Below are 27,782 nucleotides of genomic sequence, written 5' to 3'. Positions count from 1 at the left end.
TTTCAAGATGGTCATCCTCAGATGGTGCAGTCAATTAAGGTTAGTCTAGGGCTTATCCTGGGGAATCAGATCTGGTGGGGATAAACGTGGTTAGATAGATTGATGGATGGATGAGATGATGGATGAATGGATAGATAGATGAAGGGATGAGTAAATGGATGGATGAATGGATGAGTTGATATATGGATAAATAGATGGGTAAATAGATAAAATAATTGATGGGTGGATGAATTAGTGGATAGATTGATACATGAATGGATAAATAGATGAATATATGGATTGGTGAATGAATGGGTGGATAGGATCATAGATGAATTGATGGATGGATGGATGAATTGATGAATGTTTGAATGTGTAGATGAATGGTTGGATTGATGGATGGGTGGCTGAATGGGTGTATTAATGAATACATAGATGGTAGGATTAATGAATCCACACATTCATGGTTGAACGGATGGATGAATCGATAGATGGATGGTTGGATGAATGAGTGAATATATGTGTTGACCTATGGATGGATGAGGGCATAGATGGGTGAATGAATGGATTGATGAGTAGATATATGAATGAATGAATAGACGGACTGTAGGATATGCCTCAATATCGATTATCCATTATAATAGGAAGATTTTGTGTAAATTGACTACTAAATCTTTTTCGACTACTACTCTTAGGTCTGTCAGACGTGGGTCAAGGTAATACCAACTCACCAACTGGCTGGCTGACCAGTTAGGAATGAGGGCCAAGAGGCCCTACAGCTCAAGCTGTGGTTACACAGAGGATATCCTCATGAAGACAATTACCAGAGGAGCGATTAGTCACACTTTGATTTTTTGCTCTGTCTAAGGAGTTGGTCCACGTGGATCACAGAGGGACAGAGACGGAATGTGATTTATCACGTACCGACCACAAAGTAGGATTGGGGACGGCGGAACAGAATGGCAGATGACATTTGACTGCCTTGTAAAACCTCAGCTATGAAGCAACCCCTTCCGCTCACAGCAGAAACTCCCTTTGTTCCTCTGGGCCCATGAGTTTTCCAGAAGGCAACTGGAACTTATATAGCGGGACGATGGAGACACTGCTGCACTAGCTGGAGCCAAAATGGAGAGAGCTAAAGTGCATTGCTTACACACTGTGCACCTCTAGTGCAGGACGTGCTGAGTGATCATAATCTTCTGTTGAACAAACGGTATGCTTTATGTATTTGAACGAAGGTTGAACCTCGCCGAGTGATGCTACATTGTCTCACAAAGAGCCCTGAGCTCTCGGCTTTGCTTACAGAGACGATCCAGAACCAGACAGCTCAGTCACATCAGACAACAGAGTGGAAAAGGGTGCATAAAACTCATAGAGACAGGTATTCTCTATCAAATGTAAATATACTAACCCTATTGTGATGCACCTTGGCTAATTGTAGAGTAGCAGTATAGTAGTATGTCCAAGCTACTGCCAAAGTGTTCATGTTGATCCAACCAGGACAGATGGTACGCTGCAAAAGACACAAATGATCATCAACAAAACGTAGTGACCTTGTTATGTAATCAAAAACCACCACGTGCAACAATGTTAACATTTGTCAGATAATAAACTGACATGAAATTAACTGGATGTTTCAACAATCACAGTTAAATGCTACAAATCCCTTTTTTCCGCCTACAAAGACAGAGAGGCTTTGGGAGGGAGAGAGGAAGCCATTTATCTCCAGGAGTGTCCTGGAGGTTTTTCCTCTGAGATGGATAGAAGAATTAAAGACCTCTCTGAGGACAAGACAAAGCAAAACTTTCCACACCATTTACCCTCAAACATCCAATACAACGTTTATTTGACTGAAGTGATGTTAGAAAAATACGACAGGAGAACAAAATAGCTGAAATTAAATACGTACGCCGCAATTAACCAAACATCTTGTCATCAGCCAATCTAAGTTGTAAACGATGCCAACCCGATGGAAAGACTTCACACAGCCAGACCGGTGGACAGCGGCTCCGGCTCCGTAAATAGACCACATTCTCCTCCCATGTGTCGTCTTCCTGCTGTCTCACCGCTGTGGAAAGCTTCGTTGAGGGTGGCCTCTTCAGACCCCAGACCCCCACCCACCCCCCTCTCCTTCCTTTCCCAGTATGGAAAACCATAAGCTGACGCAGTGCTCACTCAGCACAGAGCGAACCGCGTTTCCTCCAACTTCAAAACGGCACTTTCCGAAGGGGCCCGCATTGTTGATTTATGTCTCGTCAAGTGTGTGCTTTTACTTTGAGTCAAAGTGCCCTCCCGAGTTCAATTTGGTGGAATGGGTTTAACCGTTTGGATGTTGTTGTAGATGTTGATTCATGGATGAGCTGAGTTCTAAAGGTATGCTGACCTAACCTAAAAAATGGTATCATTCAAAGTTGCAAGCAAAAAATATGTTTAGTAATTAGCTTTTTACTCTTTTTTTACTACGCATCAACATAATTAATAATGTCTTAAAGCTTGGAATATATGTCAGAACAGCGTAGGAGCATTGAAGGCTCTCTCTCCTCCTTCTCGGGCCAGTGGGTAACCTCTCCATCTTTGAACCAGTTTTCACCATGCCAAAGGTAGCCGACAGACACCTCGTAATCGATGAGCGAGGATGGCAGACCCTTCAGCGGTGTGTGTTTCTCTTTGTCTGTCTCTCTCCCAGTGGAAAATAGCTCATACTTTTGAAATGGCCCCTCAGCATTTTTCCTCCGTCTATGTGTGTGCGTGTCCCTCTCTTTGTCTATAATTGCCTGTTTCTTTGAGGCGGTAGATGACACAATAGTGTGTGCTCCCTAACTATCATAATCATCCTTTTCACACTGCCCGTCAGCAGAAAACACACTCTGAGCCATTACGAGCAGCGAATAGCAGAGGAGCCATAAAAAGATTGGCCCCGTAAAGTTCTAACCAGCCTGTGTTTCCTGGTAGCTTGAAGCCACTTTCCAGCAGTGTGCAAAATAAATTCATATGGGAATTATTAAGAGATGTTTCGAAATACAAAGTCAAATTATAATGTGGTGCCGTTCCTTTGAAGAACGGGCATCACGTCATTGTTTGATACTCAGCTGGAGAGACGGGTGAGGATGGAATTATCGAGTTCTTCCGAAACCTCTGCTCTGTTGAACGGACTTCTGACCTGGAAGATGTACAGACCTGCTTGTAGTTATAGTGTCAGTATGTAGACCGATTTAGTAGAAATGTTGGTATGTATGACGCCATGAATTCGGTCTAAACTTCTTCCATCACGTCTGTGGTTTCTCCAAAGGGGACTGAACTAAATGAAATATGACTCTCTCTGTCTTATCTATAACATAAAATGATATGATAAAACATAAAACATAATGAAAATCATGAAATGAGAGTCGATTCATTCTCAGAATACTCGTCTACACATGAACTCTTTGACATAAAATTAGGGTAAGTGGAAACTTAATGGAAACTTACCTGTCAAACTTAATGTGAACCCATTATGACCCTGGATGCTCAACCACCCCCTTCATCCATGAACCTCCAGACACAGTGGAAAGCGTCTCCAGCAGGGACAATAAAGATTTAACAGCGGTGAGAAGACATCCACAGGCATGAGCGTAAAGTAAGAGTTGTAAAACCTCTCTGATTCCTTCACTATATAGTCTACCTATGAAATCCATTAAAAAAAGGCCCAATGTGAATTTTAACTAAACAGCTCAACTCACACTATTATTACTAAGATCCTAAGCCCAGTCAGTCACTGGATGACTGTCTATGAGTCAGCCCCAGCTTAAAGCATGGATCAAACTCTCAATCGGGGCACAATAGATTAGTCCTGGTTTTTATGCTGAAGAAAAATGTGATAAACATGTCTCCTGAACCTTTCATCTAATTTTCTTTAGAGTAATGCCTCTTTTGTCCGACAGACATAGAGCAATTACCGAGAAACGTGTATCAAGCCAGCCAACGTGGCTTACCGGGGCACACCCAGGTACACATTTAATAGGGACTTGTACCTATTCAATGTTTTTGGCAGTAGTGATTGCTGTGCAGTACAGGAACAATGAGTGCATGTATAGGATCGTTTTCAGCATAGCGATATTTACTGAGATTCTGTCTAAAGAAAAACCTTTCTTGCAATACCTACTGAACCAAGAGTAGTAGAGTAGGAGTTGTAGTATATTAGTATGAGCAGCAGTGGTTGTAATGGTAGTAAAGTTTGAAATGCTTCCCTGCTCCCTCAACAAAGAGAGTTGAATGGCTTTGGTTCCAAGTTGATGAGATCTGGTCTCTCTAGAGACTATTTAGTAGCCTCAACTGCCAATAAATTCAGTATCGAAGCAGTATTAAAGGTGCTGTGGATTCAATTTAATTAAATTTGTTGGAGATGACATAGCCATCTGTCAGATATTTCTGAGTGAAACGTGCAGTGAGAATGCGTGTTTCCAGTCGATGGCGCCGGCCTCAGTATGAGACAGTTTCGATTCCAGATCATATCTTTCTTGATTGGTTGGAGGAATGTATCCCGCCTGTCAGTCCCAAGTGTGTGAAACACAACACTTCCCCATAATGGAGAAAAAGTTCAGTTCACCTTCATGGCTTTATAGGGGGAAAATAGTGCTAAGCTGCGATAACTTCAACGTCGTTTCAAACACATTTTGAAGAAAGGCTTTCCATAGTTTCCATTCTGATCAGTGTAAAAAAGGAAAGACATGTTGTCCCGTCGCATATCAATGGAGTTCACTGAAACCCCCAATGATAATTACCTCCCTTATTAAGCTGCAGTAGACATGTTATACTCGCAAGGCCCATACTCTAAAGACGCAATCTTGTATGATGAACGCTACGGTTTCAGCAAAGAGGAAAGGTAATCCTATAGCGTGCAGAACAAGGATTAAATGTAGTTTTCTGTCTCCACATTAAATCTTCTAGGTGGAGACCAGAAAGCACTGTTAACTATCATGTAGTGTCATGTAGAAAACTGCGGAATAACCCTGATATTTTAACTGCAGGGTGAGAGCTTTGCAGTTCAAAGCCCTTATTTTTCCAACACAAGTTGACATGAGTCAAAGTCCAATACGAGTATTATAGGAATTAAAGAGGCTCACTAGATGCCGAATTGTTCTTGGCTAAATAACACAAAGGACATCATGGAAAATAGTTGCTTTGTTGATCTCTGCAGGACAAGCGGTATGTACACCTTGGTGGTGTGGGCCTGTTCTGCAATATCTCAAAGTCATGATTTAAATGACGGATTGGATATAAATATGGAATAAGTTGCATGGTCACAGGGAAGGGGTTTTAGGGAGTGCAGAATCAATAACTTCCAGCTCTTTTGCACAAGCAGATCGCAATTTGCACAGCTAATTTCTTCTATTTTTTGCTGTCTTTTATCTGTTTTCTTGGCCTGATGCCTTTGTTGTATGTGAATGTTGCATGTTGTACTGTTACTGATGCAAAAATGTCTCTACCCAAGACAAATTTCTCCCTGGGGAGACAAAATAAAGTAACTATGAACTTTGACTTTGATCCATACACTGAGGTGTATGCCTATGTTGTATTTTGTGGATTATTCACAGATGCATCTTCCTGCTGTAGGAGTCTCTATTGAGCTGGACTGATGCATCATGCCACTTAAACATATGTTAAAATAGCCCTGGTGGAAACATATTGCTTGCCATCTATGTCCTGATCCTTAACTTTGTGGTTGTTTTTAATTCTTATAATTCCGCTTTACAGCACATTTGAGAATGTAATTCAAGAACACATCGGTTTACTGTAACACTGGCACTGTAAGATTAATCATCTGACGGGTTTACAGGAATCTTCTTTGTCTCCCAAAAGCAACTGTAGCAGTCAGGGATTTAAGGCTATCAGTAATGCAATGAACTAAAATAGCAGAAGTAAACATGCGGTAAATTAGTATGTGCGTAAAATAAGGACTTTTTAGGCAAAGCTGAAGATATCAACAGGTAGTCCTTATCCCCAGCATGTGACCGAACGATTCATTCACAGCATCGGCTCCTTTTCATTGGTTCCCATCTCCTTCTGGTTCTACTCTTCAGAAAACCACTATATCCCGTAGATTGCACTAATGTTATGCAGCTGCACTTGTTAATTAGTTTTTCTCCCCCCCCCCATGGTAGAAGGCATTGCTCACAGCTGGGACAGAGGAAACAGCAGAACCCACATGAAAAAAAAAAAAAAAAAGTGTTATTATGAAGTAATTAATGGATTCTGTTCTCACTCACTCTTTTTATTCGATTGTTTTTAATTCCTTAAAGAAACCAAAATGGTGAACACGTATTGTATTGCAGTATAATTATTGTAGACAATTTTTGAAAGTCTTCATTTTTCAGGGGGATAATAATGTAGTCAGCATTTTTGTTACAACATTTCAAGGATTTTGAAAATGTTAATATGTTGTTGCAGTAAAGATAGTTGTAAATACGATTAACTGGCTACAGAAGCAGTAGAAGAGGCTATTCAGGACAGAAAGTTAATCTTCCTCCTATTCTCTACTTCCCTCTGGTGGTACATTTCAACATTGACTCTCAAAATACACTCAAAAACAATCCATTAAGTTACTACAGAATTCTAGAACGTCCATTCTTGTTTGGAACTCTACAAAATGTATAGTGATTATCTTTTCTGTATTACAATTTGTGAGTCTTTACGTTTTTATTCCTGCTTAATTTGTATAAAGTGTGACTGACACAAATTCAACCTTATCACAAAGCATGCATACGTTTCTCTAGTGAGACATTGAACATACAAAAGACGTATAGCCCACACAAGAGTTGAGCCAAATCAGCATCTTTATTTTTCAAACAAAACACATTCTTTTGACATTTTTTTTGTATAATAAAAAAGCAATTTACAAGCGTAAGAACCAAAATAAAGCAGCACAGAATGATTATGAGTAAAATATATAGAATTTGAATAAATATATTTTTTTATCTCATGCTATAAAATAAATTCATAAATGGCAAGTTAATAGATACGACACCAGCTCTAGCTAGCTTCATTTACTTCATAGTTGTACAAAACAGTAGAGTTCTGAGGTTCACAGTTGGGTTGTGAGGTTGTGTGTAGAGTGGAGAAGACAGGAGAGGGCCAGACCTGCGTTCGAGGTTAAGTCTATGGTCTCCAGTGTCCCTTGGGCTTTAGCTCTGGAAAACACAGGATCGCTAAGATCTTGAGGCAGACTGTTTGGGAACCACTGACTTGAGGACTTGTTCACCTGAAGAAAAGTGCACATTTACACTACATGGACACAAGCTGTACGCCCATCAATGGGACCACTTTTTTTTTTAAACGCTAAAGACCCTGAGTTCTAGGTTTTTGTCGATGTGTTTCTGTTTTCACCAAATAGGAGCTAGAGACGTGCGCAGGTAGAGATCAGGATGTGTCACGTAAAAAAAAAAGGACATAGGCCATAGAAAGGGCCTCTAGACATCCTGTTCTCCCTGTCCGACTAGGTCTAATGTCTCAGTGCCAGCAGGGGGATGAGGGTGAGGGAGACCAGTACAACTTAACATGGAAACAGATTGTCGCTCTTAAACAGTGGCTTTGCAGCCCGCCCAAAAATCCCTTTCATTCTTTAAAAACAGCTGGATATCCAACTCTGACAAGTGCCATGTTTTGTGTTGCAGTTGACCTACAGTCATAGAACGAGGATGGGTGCTTAACCTGGCATAACAGAAAGCAACAATAGCAGTTATTTTTTATTACTGAGGAGGAAGTCATCCCGTCCAAATTTCAAGGGAAGAAAATAAACAAAACTACATCTAATCGACATGAAAGAAAATTTGCCCAGGTCCAACTTCAATTCGACAGCTCCCTGACATTCGCATTGTTAACTACTTTGCAAGCCATGATCTCAAATAGGCTTGATGACCCAAACACAACACTTAAAAATATTATTGCTTTTTTCCTTTTGAATAATACACAGTGGACAGAAACTGACGGAACAAAAACCTATGGAAGACTTAAGATTATTCATTTTTCTAAGCCTGTACCAGTGTTTGTAAACTACCTGAAGTGTGTCTTTGAAGAAGGAATAGGACAAGTTGGAAATTCCAGAAGTAGTCCAACACTCTTCCCTGTAAACACTGGTTTTAATTGTTTAGGGCCCACTAATATGCCTTTCCATCACCCTTAAAATGTACAACAGAAAGTCACTAAGTTTACCATGATCTTATGTTGTAGGTTCTGCAAAATTTAACTTGATTTTGGAATAAGTCACCACTCACCTAAAATATGGGATGTCATAACAGAAAAAAACCTGACAAGTTTATAAAGCACCATTGATCAGGGTACTGCCTGCTAAATCAACTGATGGGACCACAATTCCTTTTAGGGTGGTCCCAATGATTAACAATAACGGTGTTGTCTGAATCGTCCATTTATGGATCTTTGCAAGGCTGTGCCTAATGACACAAATATGAGAAATCTTCTTAAGTTACAAAACATCTACTTGCATTCTTTTGTATATACAATTTTTGTGGGCGGGTGATGTGCAATTCAGCCACAGTATATAAGGGCAAGCGTGGCGTTTCTCTAGAGTAAGGATTTTTAATTTTAAGCATCTGCCAAATGGTGAAAGAAGCTGTTCCCTGGCTTGATGTTGCATCACATCTCACTCATCTCATTATTGAAATGATGGGATAGTCTAAAGATGATTTAGATTGTCCTCAGTGCTAAGAGAGGAAAGAAAACACAGAGGCAGTCTCTGTACTTGGGGCAATGGTATACAGGAGTGTCTCATTTACGACTGATTCAAAGCAATATATATATTACTTTAAATAAAATGTTCAATACATTACGAGGAGAAAAGCCATCGAATGATAAACTAGGGCTCGAAGTAGGAGCACTTTACTATACGGTTCCTAATTCCCATTTTGTTTTAAGAGAAAATAAGACATTTGATTCTTAACTCTATTCTATCTACATAATTAGCGAGGAGGCACAGAGAATTAAGTGCCTGTATCTATCATGAAAAGCAAGTGGCAAGGCACTACATTTAAGATGCCACTTTGTGTTTTTTTAATTGTTTATATTTTTGAATACAATGGCCTTAAAACAATTACAATACCTATTGCACAAACTAGGATATTGTCAGCGTTATTATGGCTTAGTTAGGAACATTACCTAAACATAACTTATCTATTTATTTTTAAAAGACAAGCAACTGCTGTAAGCGGAGGGTCCTATACATTCCTTAATTAAGAACCCGGGCCGAAAACAAAGTTGGTCTTCATCAAATGACAGGCTAGTCGTCAAGAAAACCATTAATTTAGCAGTTTTACATTATTGTTCAAATTTGCCCATTAGATACATCTTTGGTGTCAACTCTTGGCACACGTTTGTTCAGCTTGTACGCCTTGTTGTGGAGGTCTTAGACAATACTGCAAGCCGACCAAATTTCTTCCAGGGAAAGTTATAAGAAAATGAAACGCTCTATTTAAGAACTTAAAGATGAAAGAGTTGCTGTACTACCGCCAAATTGCAGTAGCAGATTGCCAAAGCGGACTTAAGGAAGCAAACGTTCAACGGAAAAGTACTTAAAGAAGTAGACAACGTTTGCTTTCTTCACAACAGGTTTTCCTAGCGATACGTACATCATAAAATAATGAAGAGCTAGTATACGCATTTTTCTTGAATTCCCCTAAAACATGGGGGTACCTTAATAGTGTCCTAAAATGCCAAACCAAGGTTGTGTGCACATATTCAATACAAACTGCACTGGCGGTGTGACAAAGTAAAAAATAAAAAGACGAGTGACAAAACTTTTAAATCTTCCCAAACAAATGCTAAAACCTCTAAGTGAAGAAACAAATTTAAGATTTTCAATCAACGGACAGGACAAAAAATTATGGTTATGGCAGTTGCCCTTTCAAAATGTTTGTCATACAAGTATTGAACAAAGGGCAGTGCTGTGATTGGATAATTGCTCTTACCCTTAAGTGCCATTACAATGCATTTTCCTTTAAATGTACTATTTTAAAGCTCAATAGAAACACAAGCTTCTACTTATTAGTCAGACAAAATCCTTATTTCTAAAAGTTTCGAAGGGCATACGCAAAATACCATTCAAAAGCATATCTAGTGGCAAAGAGTTGCCAAACTTGTGTAAAGAATCTGAACTAAAAAAATCTAAATTTGCAAGTCAACATCTCCCCTTTGAAAAAGTGGATGTCAAGCAGACGAGTGAAGGGGAGATTGTTCCAAGTTTGCCCTCACCCAAACGCCAAGTCGGGGGTCACCTGCCACTGTCATCAGACCGCTGCTCTTAAGAGTTAAGACCGAAATTAGCATAATTTTCACTTGGTCAGCACGGCCAAGCCTCTCCCATGTACCACAATGTGCACCATGACTTTGGCTCTCCAGCTACGCATTAAAACCCTCTCCCTCTTGGAGACCTAACCCACACCACGTCGCTGCCAATAGCATACAATTAGATTGGTTTTAAGTCACCTGCTCCAGAGTAGAGAACAAATATCACAGCTGAAATGATCCTGCTATTTAAACGATAATCTCAGACATGGTCAAAATACAAAACTAAAAACAGAACCCATAGTTTCTATTAGAAAATAAAAATGAGGAGGTATACCATTTCGAGATGGCTGAGATTCCTTTCTTCTTTCTGTTTGCATATTATTAAAAGTAGTATACTTTAAAAGATGTACATGAATAGATCCATAGTTGTTCCTGCTGTGCTGAAATCATAGATACATTTTTTGTCTCTGTAAAACAGACTAATCTATAGGTCCCCTACCACCGCCACCCACCCACCCGAAGAACAAGAATACACGTAATAGTGAAGTCGTTAGGTATAGAACTTCAATCAGAATAATGAACACTGCAAATGACTGTAAGGTATGAGGATAGCTCGTGTAGCCTTTCGAAGCCCCCACAACTTGGTCACCAGGCTGAGCTCCAGTAGTGATATGAACGCTGAAAACATGATACAAGACCTGGAACGTGGACAGAGAGCCAGCCCAATTCATGTATTGAATGACTGCAGGGCTGGTCCCTTCACCCAATTCCTTCCATCTGTCCAATACAAATACACAACCTAGCTAATGAGTCTTGTGCATTCATACCATAGCACCTTCTGCGTCGATTCAACCTGGCTGACCGTGAAAACATTTGAACAAAGGACTTAGTCCATAAGCCATACAATCAGCAAGGAATATTTCACTTTAAGTATCAAGGCTTTGTGTTGAGGAGAATGCTCTGTCCAGGATTTGGCAATGGAAAACAAACAACCTAACAATTACAAACCAAAAACGGACAAAGTAGAACATAAAACGGAACCAAAAACAGAATTTTTAAAATGTGAACACTACGGTTCCTCGTAGGTTCTTGGCTATGAGGTAGAACCTGTCGGATTTCCGTAAAGACTGTCATGAGTATGTAGTTGTAAAATGAGGTATTGAACGGATATGTCACACGAAGCTTTGCACTGTCAGAAAAATCATTCCTTGTGAGTAAGTGGCCGCCTTATGGCCACGTGTGCAAAAACAGGTCAGGTAAAAAGGTGATATGACAAGCATCTTACCAGAGCTTTCACATTATCAATTATTGCAACATGCCTATATAACTCTGTAATTATGTTTTTAAAAAACATGGAAAGATTAAAAAAGAAAACAAACAAGGGGGCCTTGATTATTGGGACCTCCTGAAAAATAGTAAATCGTTAATCCCTTTCCTTTGAAATAATCAAACTTCAAAAAAGCACCCATTGTCTCTTTGAATTCAACAATCAACTTTCACAAAATGGACAGTAACCCTTTATGCAATTTTGAACCAAAGTTGAGGACAAAATAAAATAAAAGGTTTAGTTTAAAATTGAAATATTTCTTAAAGCTTCCTAATCCCAAAGTGCCCTAATAATCGACTCCGGACGCTTGAGCCTCCTCCGGGCTGAGCTTGGAGCTCTCCTCTGCATCGTTGGCCTGTGCCTCCTCTGTGTACGTGGTCTCGAAGGCAATCCTCTCCGAGCTATCCTCTGGGTCCTTCTGAACCAAACTCCCCTCCGGAGAGTCCACGTGGTTGCTTCCCTCCGTCGCCCCCAAGTGCTTCTTCCTCAGGTGCTGGTTCAGGGTGCCCTGAAACGGGAAGCATTTGCCACAGATCTGGCAATGGAACGGCTTGTTGTCCGTGTGGCCACGTATGTGGTACTCCAGCTGGTCTTTCCTTGTGTATTTCTTGCCGCAGAACTTGCACACAAACGGGGTGATTCCCATATGCAGGCGCATGTGGCGATCCAGGCTGCCCTTCTGATTGAAGGTCTTCCCACAGTAGATGCAGATGAGTCTCTCGTTGTACGGGTACCACTGGCTCCGCAGGCTGCGCTCCCGCACGTCGTTCTCCAGACTCGCTGACCCCAGGGCGGGCTCAACCTCATCTGAGCCGGGTTTGACGTGGCTCAGCACGGTGGCGGGGATGGCCAGCGGCCGCTTGGCCCGGGCTCGCCCACCTCGGTAGCCACTGAGTATGGAGCGGGAGGGACTGGAGCCGCTGAGGCTCACGAAGCAAGGGGAGGACAGCCCTGAGTAAGAGTAGGCAGTGGACTGGATGACGGGCCCATAGGAGCCCACACTGACGGCCAGCACCTGCTCCCCGTCCACCATCTCGGTGTGGTAGCCGTCGTCACCGGCGGAGGAGCTGTCCGAGTAAGAGGGCCTGTCCGTCTTCTCAACCTTGACGTGGACGTCCGTCACTAGCCCGTCCTTGCCAATCAGATCCACTTGTTCCATCTCTCCTTCTATGGGGGCGTCCTGCTCCGACACGTCATCACTGCTGCCGCGGTCCGACTGGCCTTCCTCTTGCTGCTGCCTTATCCTGGCGGGCCCTTTCACTGACAGCTCGCCGCGAGCCTCCGTAAGGCCCGCCTGGCTCGGCCGGGAGTAGTACGGGGGGGAGATCTGGGTGGGGTTCACAAAGAGGTTGCTGTCGTTGACTCCGTTGGGGCTGTTCTGGGAGCCCTCCTTCTCTGGGCTGCCGACCGGAAGGCTGATCTTGGAGTGGATGGTCTCCAGGATCTGGGTGCACTTGTCAATGATGGCCTGCATCTGCAGGAAGCTGGCGGCGGTGAGGAAGCTGATGACATCCTTGAGCTGCAGCGACATGTGCCCGGTGTAACAGAAGCCCAGGAGCTGCTCAAACACCTCAGGGCTCTTGATGACCGAGATGGAGAGGCCGCTCATGGTGCTCAGGGCCGAGTGGTCGCGGAAGTAGGGCGAGCTGGCCGCCAGAACCGCTTTGTGTGCACGGAACGGCTGACCCTGGATGTGAACGATGATGTCACACAGCTTCCCTTGCAGCCGCAGTTCATTGAGCTGGCTTAGGACAGTGTTGCTGAACTCAGGCACGTCAAACTCTATGTAGTTGCTGCCCTCGTCCATGTCTCGGATGTATCTCTCCAGCGTGTCGGCAGCCTATTAGAGAAACAAGAGAGTGCACAAAGGAAAAAGCATGAGTGGCAAACTAAACTTTTATTTTTAAGATACGATGCTTCATATGGTAATGATGTCTCCGGAGTCCTCATTTACATCTAAGAGAATTAGGATGAGGATAAGAAAGTGGTGCCTACGTGATCTGCCATTAAAATATACAGTGGTTTCAGGGGAGTAACACAGAAGGCTGTAATGCAGATAATTATTCCTACTCCGCCCGAGAATGACAGCAATAGTGCAAAACTACTTTAGGGTGAATTGCCACTTTCTCAACCCAAACTCTCAGCATTAATATTGAAGCTTCCCATAAACATTGTTTCAGTACCGTTTGTTTCATCAAGTCAGAGAAAGACAAAAAAAGTTGTTCTTTGTTCTCAATGCCTTTCAAGCAAGTACTGTTCCCAACTGCTAAAACATATTGTACATGGGCAACATGTTCAATCATGTCAACATGGCAGAGTCATGTGCTATCTAACCTTTACGTGAACGAACACCAGCAATTGTTTTATAAAAGGAGAAAGACATTTTTAAGAGGGATGGGCCTGTAGCAAAGCGGGAGAAACTGACAAACCTGATTTTTATTTACTCATTTTGTCTACCTGAACAGAAGGAATATCTTAATATTTCCCTCATGATTCAGGCGAAGGCAGTCTGGAATGAGATTTTTTAGGTTTCATCTGGAGTCACTACCTGGCATATGTACTAGGGATGGGCGTGAGGAATCCATTACTCCAGTACTCCTTGTTACAAATGAACTCGGTTGGTGGACAGGCAAACTCGAGTTTGCATATACACAGAAACAAAGTTTTCTGAGGCAAATGTATCTATTTTCTGTCTGCGCCACTAACGCATGCCGTGGGCACAAAGCAAATGAAATGTATAAATTTCTGTGTGGCGCGTTCCGTGCCGTGTGCAGGCACGCCAGAATTCAAAAAGTTAAGAGATGGCGGTTAAAGCAAAGCGCAGCGAAGAATTTACATACTTTAAAGAAATAGGAGATCATAAGGTGAAATGTAAAATATGCCAAGCGAAATCTAGCTACCAGAAAGTACTATGCGGCACATGCTCCTGAAACACAACGTTGAGTTCGGGAAAGCAGACCCGCAGCAACCAAGTGTGTCGGCTATTTTCACCGCCGCAAGACGCAGCTTTAATCCCGGCCGTGTAGAGAAGATCACAACGCTGAGTATTTCCATAGTCCATTTGCTGCCGTTTTATTTGCAGCTTTAAATTATTTGCAGTGGTTAGGCTACTTGTTTCGTTTTTATTTATTTTATTTTATTTTTGTAAGGAAATGTGTTTTGAACGTTTGCAAAAATAAATAATGAATACTCTGATAACTGACTGTTTTGATGGAGAATAAGCATTACATGTTTGGTTGGTAATATTGCCGTTCATCATCAGGCCTATTCCTGCTGCGGATGCGTTGCATTCTAAAAATAGATTTGATTAAACGAGTACTCGATTGATCCTCGAGGAATTCCTTCGATCACTCGAGTTTGGAATTTACTACTCGTGCCCATATGTACCCCACACACGTCTGCTTCAAATAATGTATTTTGATGTTCACTATTAAAATAAAAGTTATGAAGAACGATCATAATAAATAAAAAAAGAATATATATATGTAAAAAAAATGATATTTAAACTGTTCAATACAATTATGTAACAGCTGAACTATTGAGACTATATGTTAACCTGGGCAAATACAAAATGATAAGGCTAAAAGTTCTAAATACTAAGCCTACATTCAAACACCGTTGGGACATTGACAATGTGAACGTCTTCTACCAAGACACCTGCACAACCTAACTGCACAGTCTCAGCCTGGCCCATGGGAGAGGCAGCAAAACCGACCGACAGGGGAGTCTTGTTTGATTTCAAACTGCTTTTACTTGCAGCAACGATGCAGAGCATGTTGGAAGTATCAGGGAAGTTTGCCAACACCACCCGCACTCAATTGAGCACGGCTGAAAGGTTGCCAAAGAATGTGTGCTCATTGGTTGATAATATATGAACCCTGTATGGGTCACATGCATGCCTCATGTGGGGAAAACAGGATACTGCGGAACTAAAGAAAACGCCACTTTCCACCAAGGCAATAGGCTTAATTTACTTGGCTCAGCTCGTCCACTTAAGGATATGGACATCATGACTACCATTAGAAACCTTGAATAGCAGTTTGACCTAGGACTGTGATTGCCTTATCATGGCTTGGCTGAGGTTGTAAAATGAATGCAACACCAAGGAATAACCAACCGCTTAGAGATGCCACTTGGAACACTAAAAAGACATGAAATTTGATACAGCAGGAATGAAAGCCAGCAGGGGGGGGGGGGGGAATTCTTTCTTCAACATCAGCATCATTTTTCCCATTTTGTAAAACAGCTTATAGTGTGAAACCAGCCAGAACTGCCTATTAAGCAAAGGATTGTAGAGGCATTCAAATAAGAAAATAAGGTATATGTAGTGCTGCTACAATCCAATCATGAACATTTGTAAAAACCGCCGAAGACAAATAAAAAGGTAACCTCAAGGTTTTGTGGTTTGATACGTTTCACTTTGAGCACATACAAATCCTCATGCAAATCCTCACCTTTCGGGTATTTAGTGTCAGCTAACCGAGTTGTTACTCTAGCAGAAGAACCCACAATTATCGACTTGATGCAGGCTTTACTTTGACTTACTTTTGCATTTGTTGGTAACAAAATATTTCTCTGCACACTGCATGTTGCAGAGCGGTTGTCCCAAGGAGACATTCAATCGCCGGCCAATAACTACCTCAGCTGATCACAATGTGTGAGGTCAAAACAGGCATTTTGGGGTTACACTTGCAGAGTAAGAGCTTCACGCGCTTATGGTTTGATTGCAACAGTATGGTATCAAGTCCCAATGTGTAACATTCAGCCCCTCCCAGTTATTACGGGGAGTCTTTCAGAGTTAAAAAAAAAACAAGTGCTCAGTCCAATGTAACTGGCTTCGCACCTTTGGTACGCCAACTAAAGTATCTCGGCTGGGTAGGGCGAGCACGTATAGACAGTACAATTCTTGTGCGCAAAGAGTTAAGGGCTGCTGCACATCATATTTTTGGTAGAAAATAGAAGTAATAGGATTTTAATTATAGCTCTAGTAAACCACTATTAATCAGCATTGACTACAGATATCCCCAGGTCATTTTAAACAACGGGTATGTTGAAACATTTCAAACTTTGTTTTTATTGTTCAATGTTAAACATGGCCATCTGATTGGTGCTGGTTTTAGTGTTTGTCGTGTAACCAGCAGTATTGGCAGTTTTTACTGCCATATGATCTATTCCGACTAATCAAGAGATGGCACAGCAAAGATCGCAAAACAATAGGTTATTATATCTCTAGTTCTAAGATCGTAGGCGTAGCCGTCTAGTCTTATGGGCTTTTCCCATTCACTGAATATTTTAGCAACGTACCAAATCAACATGGGCCACACACCACCGGGTGAGAGCAGAGATAGGCTTAGTCAAGAACAAGGTTACAATTTGTAACGGCCTATATCCGAGCCGAAGATGGGGCACCCCCGACTCCAACACAGAGTGGCAGAGTGAGCCCCTGGCCTGGACATGTCTAACATGTAAAAACAGATAGAAAGGGCCGAGGGACGACACAGCAGATCAACTGTCCGCCGAAATGCCCTTGAGAAGAGCCACACCCCGTGAGGAGTGTGGCTCCAACACCCAGCGGTGTCGCTGAGCCCTGCCGGGTGTAGGCTAAGCAAACACCCTCACATATCCAGCAAGACAGACGCTGCTTTGGAGAGAGCGAGATGCATTGGCAGGGTCACTATAACACACTAACAACTGTGTGTAACAGGGCACAGGAGATGCAACTCAACGCCACTGCACGCGAGAAAAAGACTAAACAGGTCGAGCCCAATGCAAGAATCTCTTGACCGGGTGGGGGGGGCTGAAAACCGGTTTACTGTCACAGCCTGCGTGGCCAACCGAAACGGCTGCCGCACCTAATTTGATGGGAGGAAAAAGCCAAAACGTTCTCCAATAAGCACTGTAGGAAACCAAGCACGCTTCCTACCTCAGAGAGATTGGGCAATGTGATTGCTGTCACACCACTTAAAGAAAGCGCCCCACTTTGCTGCATTGACAGAGGAAGTGGAAGGCGCCCGGGCACCCTGTATAGTGTTGATAACCACTGCTAGCAGACTCTGCCATGGAGGATTAAGCTCCAAGACGCCAAACCAACAGCCGTACCAACCCACCAAGCTGTCTGACTAGCACCGGCCATGGCACTGTGCGCAAGAGCGCAGCTAGCTCTGGGAATCACAGACAGTTTCTCCTGTCTGATCCGCTCCAAATGAGCATGGATCAGTTAAAGGGGTGGGAATGCATACAAGAGCGCCTGCAGCGAAGGTGTGTACACGCCATAGCATTTACCATGGGGAAAGATTCTGAGGGCTGAGAGAGAACCACAGCCTGCAGTGGGGGTTCTCTCTTAACACCTAAAGGTCCACCTGAGCACATCCGAACCTCTGCGAGACAAGTACGATAATGTTTGGATGTAAATGCCACTCGGCTCAGCGGCTATCACCGGGAGACATGGAGGTTTGCCCTGAAGTTCTGGACGCATGCGATATGCAGAGCTCTTAGGCTGAGCTGGTCCTGATGAGTCCATAGTCAGAGCTCGACGGCTGCTAGGTGGAGGGCAGAAAGCACTACCCCGTTTGTTTGTGTATGTCTCCGCTGACACGCCGTCTGTTCTGATCAGAACATGGCAGCTGCACACCAGGTGAGAAGAATGCAAATACTTTCCTCACTGCAGCGAGCTCAAGCACATGTATATGTGCAGTGGGGAGCGCTGGCCACTCGCATCTGACTGGGTGGGAGAGGCACGTTTAGGAGTTGACTCTCCCTAGAGGAACCCCTTGAGAAGTGCAGGGGGCATTCCCCAAAATCCCAGGTCTGGTGAGTGGCAACATCGAGTGGTGTACAGAGAGCACCTTGAGCTTGTGTCGCCTGGGATCGAGGATGTGCACAGCAGCTAAATAAACTATAAATTCTCTAAAGAACACGCAGAGCCCTGACCAAGAGAATAGATAAAGATATTTCTCTGCACACTGCATGTTGCAGAGCGGCTGCCCTGAGGCGACATTCAGTAACATGTTTGCACTCCAATAACTACCTCAGCTGATCACCATGTGTGAGGTCATTGAACTGAGAAAAACAGGCATTGTGGTGTTAAACTTGTAGAGTAAGAGCTTCACGCGCCTATGTTTTGATTCCAAATTGTATGGTATTAAGTTGCAATGAGTAACTTTCATCCCCTCCCAGTTATGAGCAGGAGCCTCTCAGAATTCAAAACACACCAAGGGTTCAGTCCAATCTAGGGGGGGGGGGGGGGGGGGGGGTGAGTGTAGACGGTAAGATTCTTAGAGGCAAAGTGCTACCTCCAGTCTAAAACCTTTTGTAAAAAAACTTTTACTTCATCAGTTATAGAATGTGATTTTATTGATAACATTAGTAAAATCACTGTTAAATCAGCATTGTCTACAGATATACATAATGATATCCAGGTAATTTTTTACTAGTTGGTTGAGTCAGTGCGTCCTTAAATTCACTTCACCAAAATTGAATTGTTCCATGTTCGACATGGCCATCTACTTGCTGGTATGTTGGTCTTATGGTAGTTGTTGCTGCCATTTGATCTCTTCTGGTCAATCACAGATGGCACAGAGGAGGGCAGAAAACTTATGTTACCTAGCCAGTCTGCCACAGGCAGGTAGAGAACAAGCAAGGAGACAACCCATTCCTTGCCAAAGAAAAGTTACACTATTAAAGAAAAAACACTTGATGTGGATCTGGCCCAATCGTCATTGTCCCTAGATTTCCGAGCCGTTTGTTTTACTATTTGCATCATATCCACCATATCTGCAAAACGCAAAAGGCATTCAAGTAAACCTTAGTTTGGGCTTACCATATGAATAAAGATTTTTCAATAATTGGTGCAAATCACTTCTATTAGGTGGCTAACAGAAACAGTTTTGACCCAACTTGGTAACCCTTTAGTTTGGGTCTACATTCCAATAGACAGAACAGACACAGGTTTTTCCATGTACCTAGGGGCCTGGTTCAACATATAAGCGGTTTGGAATTTAAAAAGCTCCCCGAGTTCTGTTACCCGACGTATCCATGGTAAATCAATCTGATGATGGCAATGTTCATAGATGTGTTTATGTTCAACTGGTATGTTTACAATAGACACATGCTTCCTGAATGTGCACATTGACATCTTGGGATTGTGCGAAACCTCTTTCAAACAGTGTTAGTGCGTTTCATTGCGGAGTGGCCTGCTTGGCAACAACTGCAAACATTGCATTCGGGTATGGTTCTTCTACCTTTAGATTATTCACATTAAAGAACTGTTTCTTAAGAAGACTTGTTTTCTCTATAAATGCAAATAAGGCCCTGATGACATAAATAAAAGTAATGCGAAATAACGTCCTTCCCTTTAGTGTAAAAATTAAATAACAGCAGTACTTGATCCAGAAAACGACCTTTTCTACTACGTACTATGATAAGGTTCTGAACCATTATAGGTTCATAGGTCCTGTTTGGGTGAACACTTCAGACATCACCCATATACGATATTGGTTAGTTTAGATAATATTATCGAATATAAGTATTAAGTAAAGATATAGAAACAAGATCATCAGTTTACACTTTTCTTTCTTACGTTTCTGTATTGGTTTGAAATACATGTTGTATTCATGCAAAGTCATAATATAATCATAGCCAATATAATCATAGCCAATATCTTCATGTCAACCACGTGCTTGGGTGCAGTAAAATGAATTGTGCATTGCCTCCCTCTGATTCAATCGTGTTTCCAAACCATAAGCTAACCCCAACAAGGTGTTATTGTGTTGGACTGTGAAGCCATGCCATAAACCAAGACTTTCCCAACTGAACCCAGCAAGAGATTGGTGGCGTAACATCCACCCCAAAAAACGGAATATTAGAACTTCCCTAACAGGCTCTCTGGAACCAGGCCAAGTAGCCTGTCTCGCTCCCCAACCGCCTATATTTTGGATACCTTAAAAAGGGCGGCCTTTCTTACCTTAGAAAGGCCGCCCATTGCTCAATCAGCAGCAAAAGAAAAACCTGTTGGTAGCTCGTACTGAACCATGACTATAAAAATGCAGTTTAACAGGTGCAGCGCTATTATGCCAACTCACGCAAGACAGCATAATTGGTATGCCGCCTGTCTATACCCGTATATATCATAGGTCATGATTCAAAATAGTTCACGTTCAATATACAAGATCCACTAAAGACAGTTGTCTATGTTTGAGTAATGACTCAAACGGTCACAGAAATTAGTGGAGGGTTGATTGCAAACACAAGATGGTGTTGGTTATAGCAGGTGCACAAGGTAACCTCTCATGATCCCACACGTTATCCATAAAAATCAGGAGGTCAAATGTTTATACGGCCCTATGGTAATGACCACACGGGTGTCAGCTGGTCTCTGGTCTCTTGTTCCCCTGTTGGTTCTACATGGCCCTTAATTCGCATCCATGAGTTCCCAAAACTGAAAAATAGCTGGACTCATCCTTTTCATCCAAATCAAGTTTTTTATATATATATTTATATATATATATATATATATATATGACACTAGTCAACGACTGGTTAGCTAAGGACTGAGGTCTTAAAGTTGAAAAGGAGCCATTATACTGAGCTCACATTCGTGTCAGTCAGTTTGAATGATCTGCACACGTTTGCTTCAGATGTGGTTTCACTGCGACGGGATAACGCCTTGCGTCTTAGTTGCTTTGCTTTCCAGAGTAAGCTTGCAGGGCCCAACTCCACTCGGTGCGCCGGGAAAGTCCCCCAATCGCCGGGGGCTAGTCCCAACCTCTCGGGGCTAGTCGCTCAAGCACCTTGGGCTAGTCCCCAAAGCGCCGGGACCTAGTCCAAAGTGCAGGGGGCTTAGTCCCCCTAGCACCGGGCTAGACCACCTAGCAACGGGCTAGTCCACCTAGCTCAATGCTACCGGGCTCGTCCGTCTAGCACCGGGCTCTTCCGCCTAGCACCAGGCGGGCTTCCGGACTAATGGCCCAACTTTTATTCCCAGATACGTCGGCCGCCAAACCGAACTCGTAAGCCGACATGTATGCAGTCGTACAAAAAAACCTACATCCGTGTGCCATCACGGTTGTTCTCACGGTTGTTTCAAACAAATACAAAATAGAAGGCTGACAGTAACACAAATCACATTGGTCATAAGATACGTCAAGCGCTCTAACGCTGACGTACCGTGGCCCCTCGACCGTTAGCCGCGGAGCTAGCACTAGCGTCCGGTGTTGAACGGGTGCTAACGCAGTTGCGAGCTGGCTAATGCTGAAGGTACCGTAGCCCGCTAGCCGCGGAGCTAGCGCTAGCGTTTTGCACTGCACGGTTGCTAACGCGAGCTAGCATGCGATGGTAGCCAGTAGCCTTTTTTACCCTTAAACTTACAAAAGGCGCCACCGGACGCCCGCTCGTCCCGACCGCAATGGGGAACAGACCCCGAGTACCGGCGGAACTTACCGTCTTGTTGCGGATCAAATGTTGTCCATTCCCCCCGTGTCTCGTCTCACTGCAGCCAGGCCTCCCCCCCACTCCGGTCCAGATGTGTCAGATAGTCGCTGCTGCAAATGTTTTTCATCAACAGGAAGTGTTCTTTTGGGTCTCAGCGTTCATTTTATGCGTGTGTTTTACGGCAGCCCCTCCCTGGCTCTTGGCGGTGTTCTGCACGGAGACATTATGTTATAGAATGACGTGACGGGCGACTCTCCGCTTGTTTAACCCTTGATACTGCATTTCCATTTCCCTGTTCTATACTTTGCATACATCTTCTCTTCCGTTTAATCTCGACTCAAGACGATATGCTTTTCCACATGGGTGCCTCTGTATTCATGTTATCGTCTAGTTGTGCTATTGCCTACTTGAGAACTTTCAAGTGAAATGCTGAATAATTAATACGAGCATTTCATATTTATGACATGGTTATTCGTTTTTGTTATAAATCAATAACACGAACTTAAAGAACCATCGGTCATTCCTTCATTAAAGGGCCTACCATTTAAGGGTTTTAAATTAAAGTTATACAACTTTAATTACTTTGTGCCTATACCTTTACAACCTTAACTATTCACAAAGCAATTGCGAATCTGGAATTATCATTCAAAGAATAATAGCCTACGAGGGTTGATCTTTGGTGAATTCAATGACTAAAGTCTACCTCTAAGGCCCAAATCCGACGCTCTCAACGATGCTGAAATTAGGACACTAGAGGTAATCGACTTAAATGCCATTAAGAAACACGTGTAGGCTAATAACCCATGCATGTAACAATTGCGGACCATCCATCTTAATGGATTATTATATTATCTTAACAATAAAGATGAAACACCTCTCAGTTTCCAGGCCTATTCCTCAATGGTGAATGCGCACTCCTTTGATATGGATTGGTGCAGATGCTCACTTGTCTTCTTCTGCATTATCTCTGTGCTCTCCTTTTCTTTATTCCCTTTTGGTTTCTAATAAATGCTGCAAACATGCGTGGTCATCACATCAAAGCCTATCGTCGTAGCAACCACATGCCTGACTGCAGGACATGCATGTGTGTTGCTTCTCTCTGCTCCAGTCCTATGTTCTACGTGTTATTGGTTATGAATGTAAAGACATGCTATGTATGAACCACTTTCTCAACTCAATCCATGAAGACGGATTGTGAACTTAAAATTTCTCAAAAATACTTGAATAACTAGAGACAAAACAAAAGATTGAAATGGCATTAAGAAACACGCAATAGGCCTATCAACCCATGTAACATCCATCGTAGATGCAATCGCAGCTTGAAAAATTCTTTCACACGCAAAGATAGAAAGAATCCTATATCTTTACCACGCGGTGGCGCCAAAGACTATGATGAAATGTGATGACAAAGCATGAAGTTTACAAAAAATGTCAAATATAGTCTCCTTTTTTTATGATCAGGTTTCAGTAAGACGGCAATTATAAAAACCAATCAGTTGGTAACAGATTGTATCTATCGGATAATATGGCTCATAAAGTCATCAATTATTTATGTAATTTGATGTAAATCTGTTACTGAATTTAAAGTCAGCCATTGTTTACTGAAGTAAATAAGGTTGGGCGGCCTGTGACCAGATTCAAATTAGAAAATCTCATACAATTAAAAAATTTTTCATTTCGTTTTGTTTAGAGAGAGGGCCACCTGCAAACAAATTCAGTTGTATTATGACATATTCCTTCTTCTTCTTCTTCTTCTTCTTCTTCTTCTTCTTCTTCTTCTTCTTCTTCTTCTTCATCTTCTTCTTCTTCTTCTTCTTCTTCTTCTTCTTCTTCTTCTTCTTCTTCTTCGTCAGACACCTACAGGAATATTAGTGGAGTGAGAAGAATGTTCGCTGTGTACCTGTGTTTTACCGATAGCTTGGCAGCTCAGGTCACCTGACCTAATCTGGATGCAGGTGGGTGATCAACGAAGGACTGAGATACGCTTTGTCATACCACGTGCGTCTAGTTAAACAACACACTCCTCCTTCCAGACATTCATCTTACTTTGTTCATTATCTTTGGTGACCAACACTTCCATCGGTTAATAGAACCATTGAGACGGATGCAGCGGAACAATAGTGATTATGGACAGGTTTGTTGATTTGGTAACCAACACTTCACTTGGTGGATTGAACCATCGAGACGGATGAAGAAGAACAATTAGGGACGGGTTTGTTTATTCGTAGGGATGATCATGGTATTGATCTCATTTAATCAAAGGGTTTCCTTCTCTGAGTTGTAATCTTTCCTGAGTTAAGGCTCTGTCGGTTCATTGTACTTCTCTTGAATGCCGGGTCGTTGGGTATAGGCCTATAATAGAGCCGGGTTGTCCAGCGTCCAGGCAGTGCAGCGGGCTGCAGGTGGTACGGCCCAGCGCTCTGATGTGCTGCCCCTTCCTAATCCTTCATGACACAGCAGCAGAGCAGGCAAGCTCACCTCTCTATGAAGACAGTGTGAGAGAGCTGAGCCCCCATGATGAATGAGGACATATTGCAGATGCTAAAGATTGTGTTTTGGGGCTTTTGGGTTAATGATGTGGAGATGGATCTATTGCCATTATTGGAATTAAAGAGTATGGTTCTTCTTTCTTCAAATCGAAATTAACATAGTTTTTGCATTGTACTCAAGAGTACTTTTAACCATTCTTTTTTATTATCTAATGTTGAGTCTTATCTTCATTGTAAATACGTTATCATATAATTGAATGCATTAAGTAGGCTACTATAGTACTTTGGCACAGCAGTTTACGTGTTGCAGGAATTAAAATTAAAAAGCTACCATATCATAGTCTTATTAATTTTTAAGACATCCGTTAAAATACTTTTTAGTATTTGGGTGATAAGCAAGAATAGCGCACACAAGCCTAATATGAATAACACGTTGTGTGTGTGTGTGTGTGTGTGTGTGTGTGTGTGTGTGTGTGTGTGTGTGTGTGTGTGTGTGTGTGTGTGTGTGTGTGTGTGTGTGTGTGTGTGTGTGTGTGTGTGTGTGTGTGTGTTTCAGGAGTCCAGAAAGAAATACCTTGGCTCTCAGGGCCAGGGGAGGACAATAGGCCCCCAGTGTTCCTGTGCAGAAATAGGCTAAAGCTCACTGATGGAGAACATATTTCCCAATAGCAGGTGTTTGGGTCCGTCAGTGGCTGCTCTTCACCATGACTGTAAATGAAAGGACAAGGCGGTCCAGGTGCGAGCGCTCCTCTCTAGCCCGCTCAGGTTTCTCCTTCAAGGAGGGGCATTTGTGCAAGAATGAGCAAGGATAATATCACCGTCCAAATACTGACGGCTCGCTGCGGATACTGTAGCCTTTTGTTTGATTCACCAATGTTCGACAATTAATTACTGATACACGTTTCTTTTTAAGTTTTCAGAAAATATCATTTGCTTAATCTTTTATTTGCGTGGACATGGTCGTTACACTTAGTGTTAATGCTGTTGTTTTCTGAGATACATGGAAAACAACAACAACAGATTGAAAATATACGACTACGGAACAAATCAATTCACATTTCAGCTCTGGATTCCCATATTTTTATCATCTTCAATCATAATAAATTCACATTATCTTTTTTATATCAAAATAAAAGATGGCTTTTCCTCCTAATGAAATTAAAATGAAAAATTCCACGCATGAAAACAGGCAAGCGGGATAATTAGCCCTCATAAGTGTCACATGTTTGCTTGAGAAATTAAGCCAATCTGTGTGGAAACGGTGGCCTGGGGGTCGGGAGAGGGGTACGCAGAGGCTTGTAAAGATGAGTGATCTCTGGCACAGCATGAAGAGAATGAGGTGTGCTAGCCGGTGCTTAGCTCAAATGAAAGCTCTGATTAGTGGAGCAGAGATCAAAATGACAGAGCGGCGGAGGCTTCAGCTGGCCCTTTGTTATTGATAAGTCTGTCATCCCCGCTGATATTGGGCCAGTAATGGCAGCCGATGATTAGGCCACTCCTGGGCTATTAACTACATTTCTTATCCTTTTACTGGGGGCCCCGGGAGAGAGAGCCCGCCCGCCGCACAATGGCCTCCTTTATGCGGCCCTGAGTTCTTAAACGGCATCCACCTGACCTAAAAGGCACAACTGTTACGTCTTTCTGCCCGGCCAGCAGAGCCGGTGCGGACCAGATACGTGTCAGAGGTCACGGTGTGCTGCGGCGGCTGTTTTTTTTAAATGAGGGGGTTCTGAGTGAGTAGGCTGCTGACAGAAGGCCTGAGCGAAAATTACACAAAATTGGCTGTTTTGTCAACATTTCATCGGCAGATTTACAGAAAGATGACCCAGACTCCTTTATTCTCCCCCCCCGACCCCCATCCTTCAGAGAGCTGTAGGGATTGAGTGGGTCAGAGTTGACTGACAAACAAATCTCTTCTTTATTTCTTTCTCGCTTTCTCTTTCCCTCCTGAGAAGTGATATTCAATATGATCTCTTTTTAATGATCCTAAGTGGCTGAAATTGCATGGACACAAAACATATTGTTGAGGCTTTTCACCTCCCTATGGAATGCTTGTATGGTATGGCCTCTTAAGGAATACAGGTCTTCACGTTGTTATCTGTAAACACCCCATGCTGTGTTTATTTCCAGCTTCTCGATTTGAATTGGAGATAAACATTCTTTGGTGCATTTTGTGCATTTTAAGATATTCACACTAGCACCATATATGTTTGTTTTGCCATAAGATGGATTAAAGGGTGGCAGATAAACATTTTTTTCAAGTGTGTGCCAAATTGCATCCAATTGTGTTTTACTCCTTGCGCTTCATTCACCCGTCTTGTCTCTGACCTCAGCGTTGTCCTTTGATATTCCTTAACAAAGGCCAACAAGATTCCTAGGCTTGTTGACTTAGCCCCCCAATGGCCAGGGGCAAAACATCTTTCATTAAAGTCTAAAACCTCAGGAATGAGATACTGGCCTCTCGATAAGATCTGGTAATGCAGTAACATGGAATTATGGAAGAAGAAAATTGCCATTTTGTAAATAAGCACCTGTGATCTCCCATGAAAGCTCCCCTGGTTCCCGGGTTGGGCCAGTCCCAGGAGATGGAGAGGGTCCCTGGAACTCAATCTATCTTACAGAGGGGAGATTTGCAGGCTGGAGGCCTTGGGGCAGTGTTTGTGCTGTGAGAGGTCAGCACTGGGAGAACCATACAATGATTCTGTGTGTCTGCTTCAGAACATCATCTCTTATTCGGAACACACACACACACACACACACATGCTCTCACACACAAACACATACACACACACGCACACACACACACACACACACACACACACACACACACACACACACACACACACACACACACACACACACACACACACACACACACATATACAGGCAATAACACAGGCACGCACTAGTGCACACACACACACACACACATACATACACATACACATGCACGCACGAGCGCAAGCATATGCAAACTGGCACACACACACTGCACACACACATACACATATTCTTACCAACCCTCACGATCTTGCTATCACTATCATCATTAGCTTCACTACTAGTGATTCGTAGAATTTTCTCGTAATTACTTTTTATTGGCACCCTATTCGTTGTGGAATATGTGACTTTAAAGAACTAATATTTATTGAATTTAGTTGATTTGATCATTAAAACGTCATCGCCCTGTCAAAATACACGTCAAGGATCACATGCTCTGGTACTCGCATGAAGTGAGATATTGATCTCCATGTTCCTGGAGTGACCCCGATGCCATCCCAGCA

General features: G+C 42.7%; 1 protein-coding gene across 1 annotated transcript; it reads right to left on the bottom strand.

Moving 5' to 3' along the window:
* Positions 1–6,255: 6,255 nt before the first annotated feature.
* On the bottom strand, positions 6,256–22,309 carry zbtb34 (zinc finger and BTB domain containing 34). Its single transcript, XM_056591829.1, has 2 exons — positions 22,019–22,309; positions 6,256–13,421 (listed from the first exon to the last, which is right to left on the bottom strand). Exon 2 carries the CDS (start codon positions 13,386–13,388, stop codon positions 11,868–11,870), a length of 1,521 nt encoding a protein of 506 aa, XP_056447804.1. The 5' UTR covers positions 13,389–13,421; positions 22,019–22,309; the 3' UTR covers positions 6,256–11,867.
* Between the last annotated feature and the right edge of the window lie 5,473 nt (positions 22,310–27,782).

The sequence above is a fragment of the Gadus chalcogrammus genome, chromosome 6, assembly GCF_026213295.1.
Source record: "Gadus chalcogrammus isolate NIFS_2021 chromosome 6, NIFS_Gcha_1.0, whole genome shotgun sequence".
NCBI classification, from domain to species: domain Eukaryota; kingdom Metazoa; phylum Chordata; class Actinopteri; order Gadiformes; family Gadidae; genus Gadus; species Gadus chalcogrammus.
This window is presented reverse-complemented; position numbering and strand designations above follow the sequence as displayed.

What these genes read in the sequence shown, in the direction of transcription:
- zbtb34 (XM_056591829.1), bottom strand. Translation starts at nt 13,388, where the DNA reads ATGGACGAGGGCAGCAACTACATAGAGTTTGACGTGCCTGAGTTCAGC.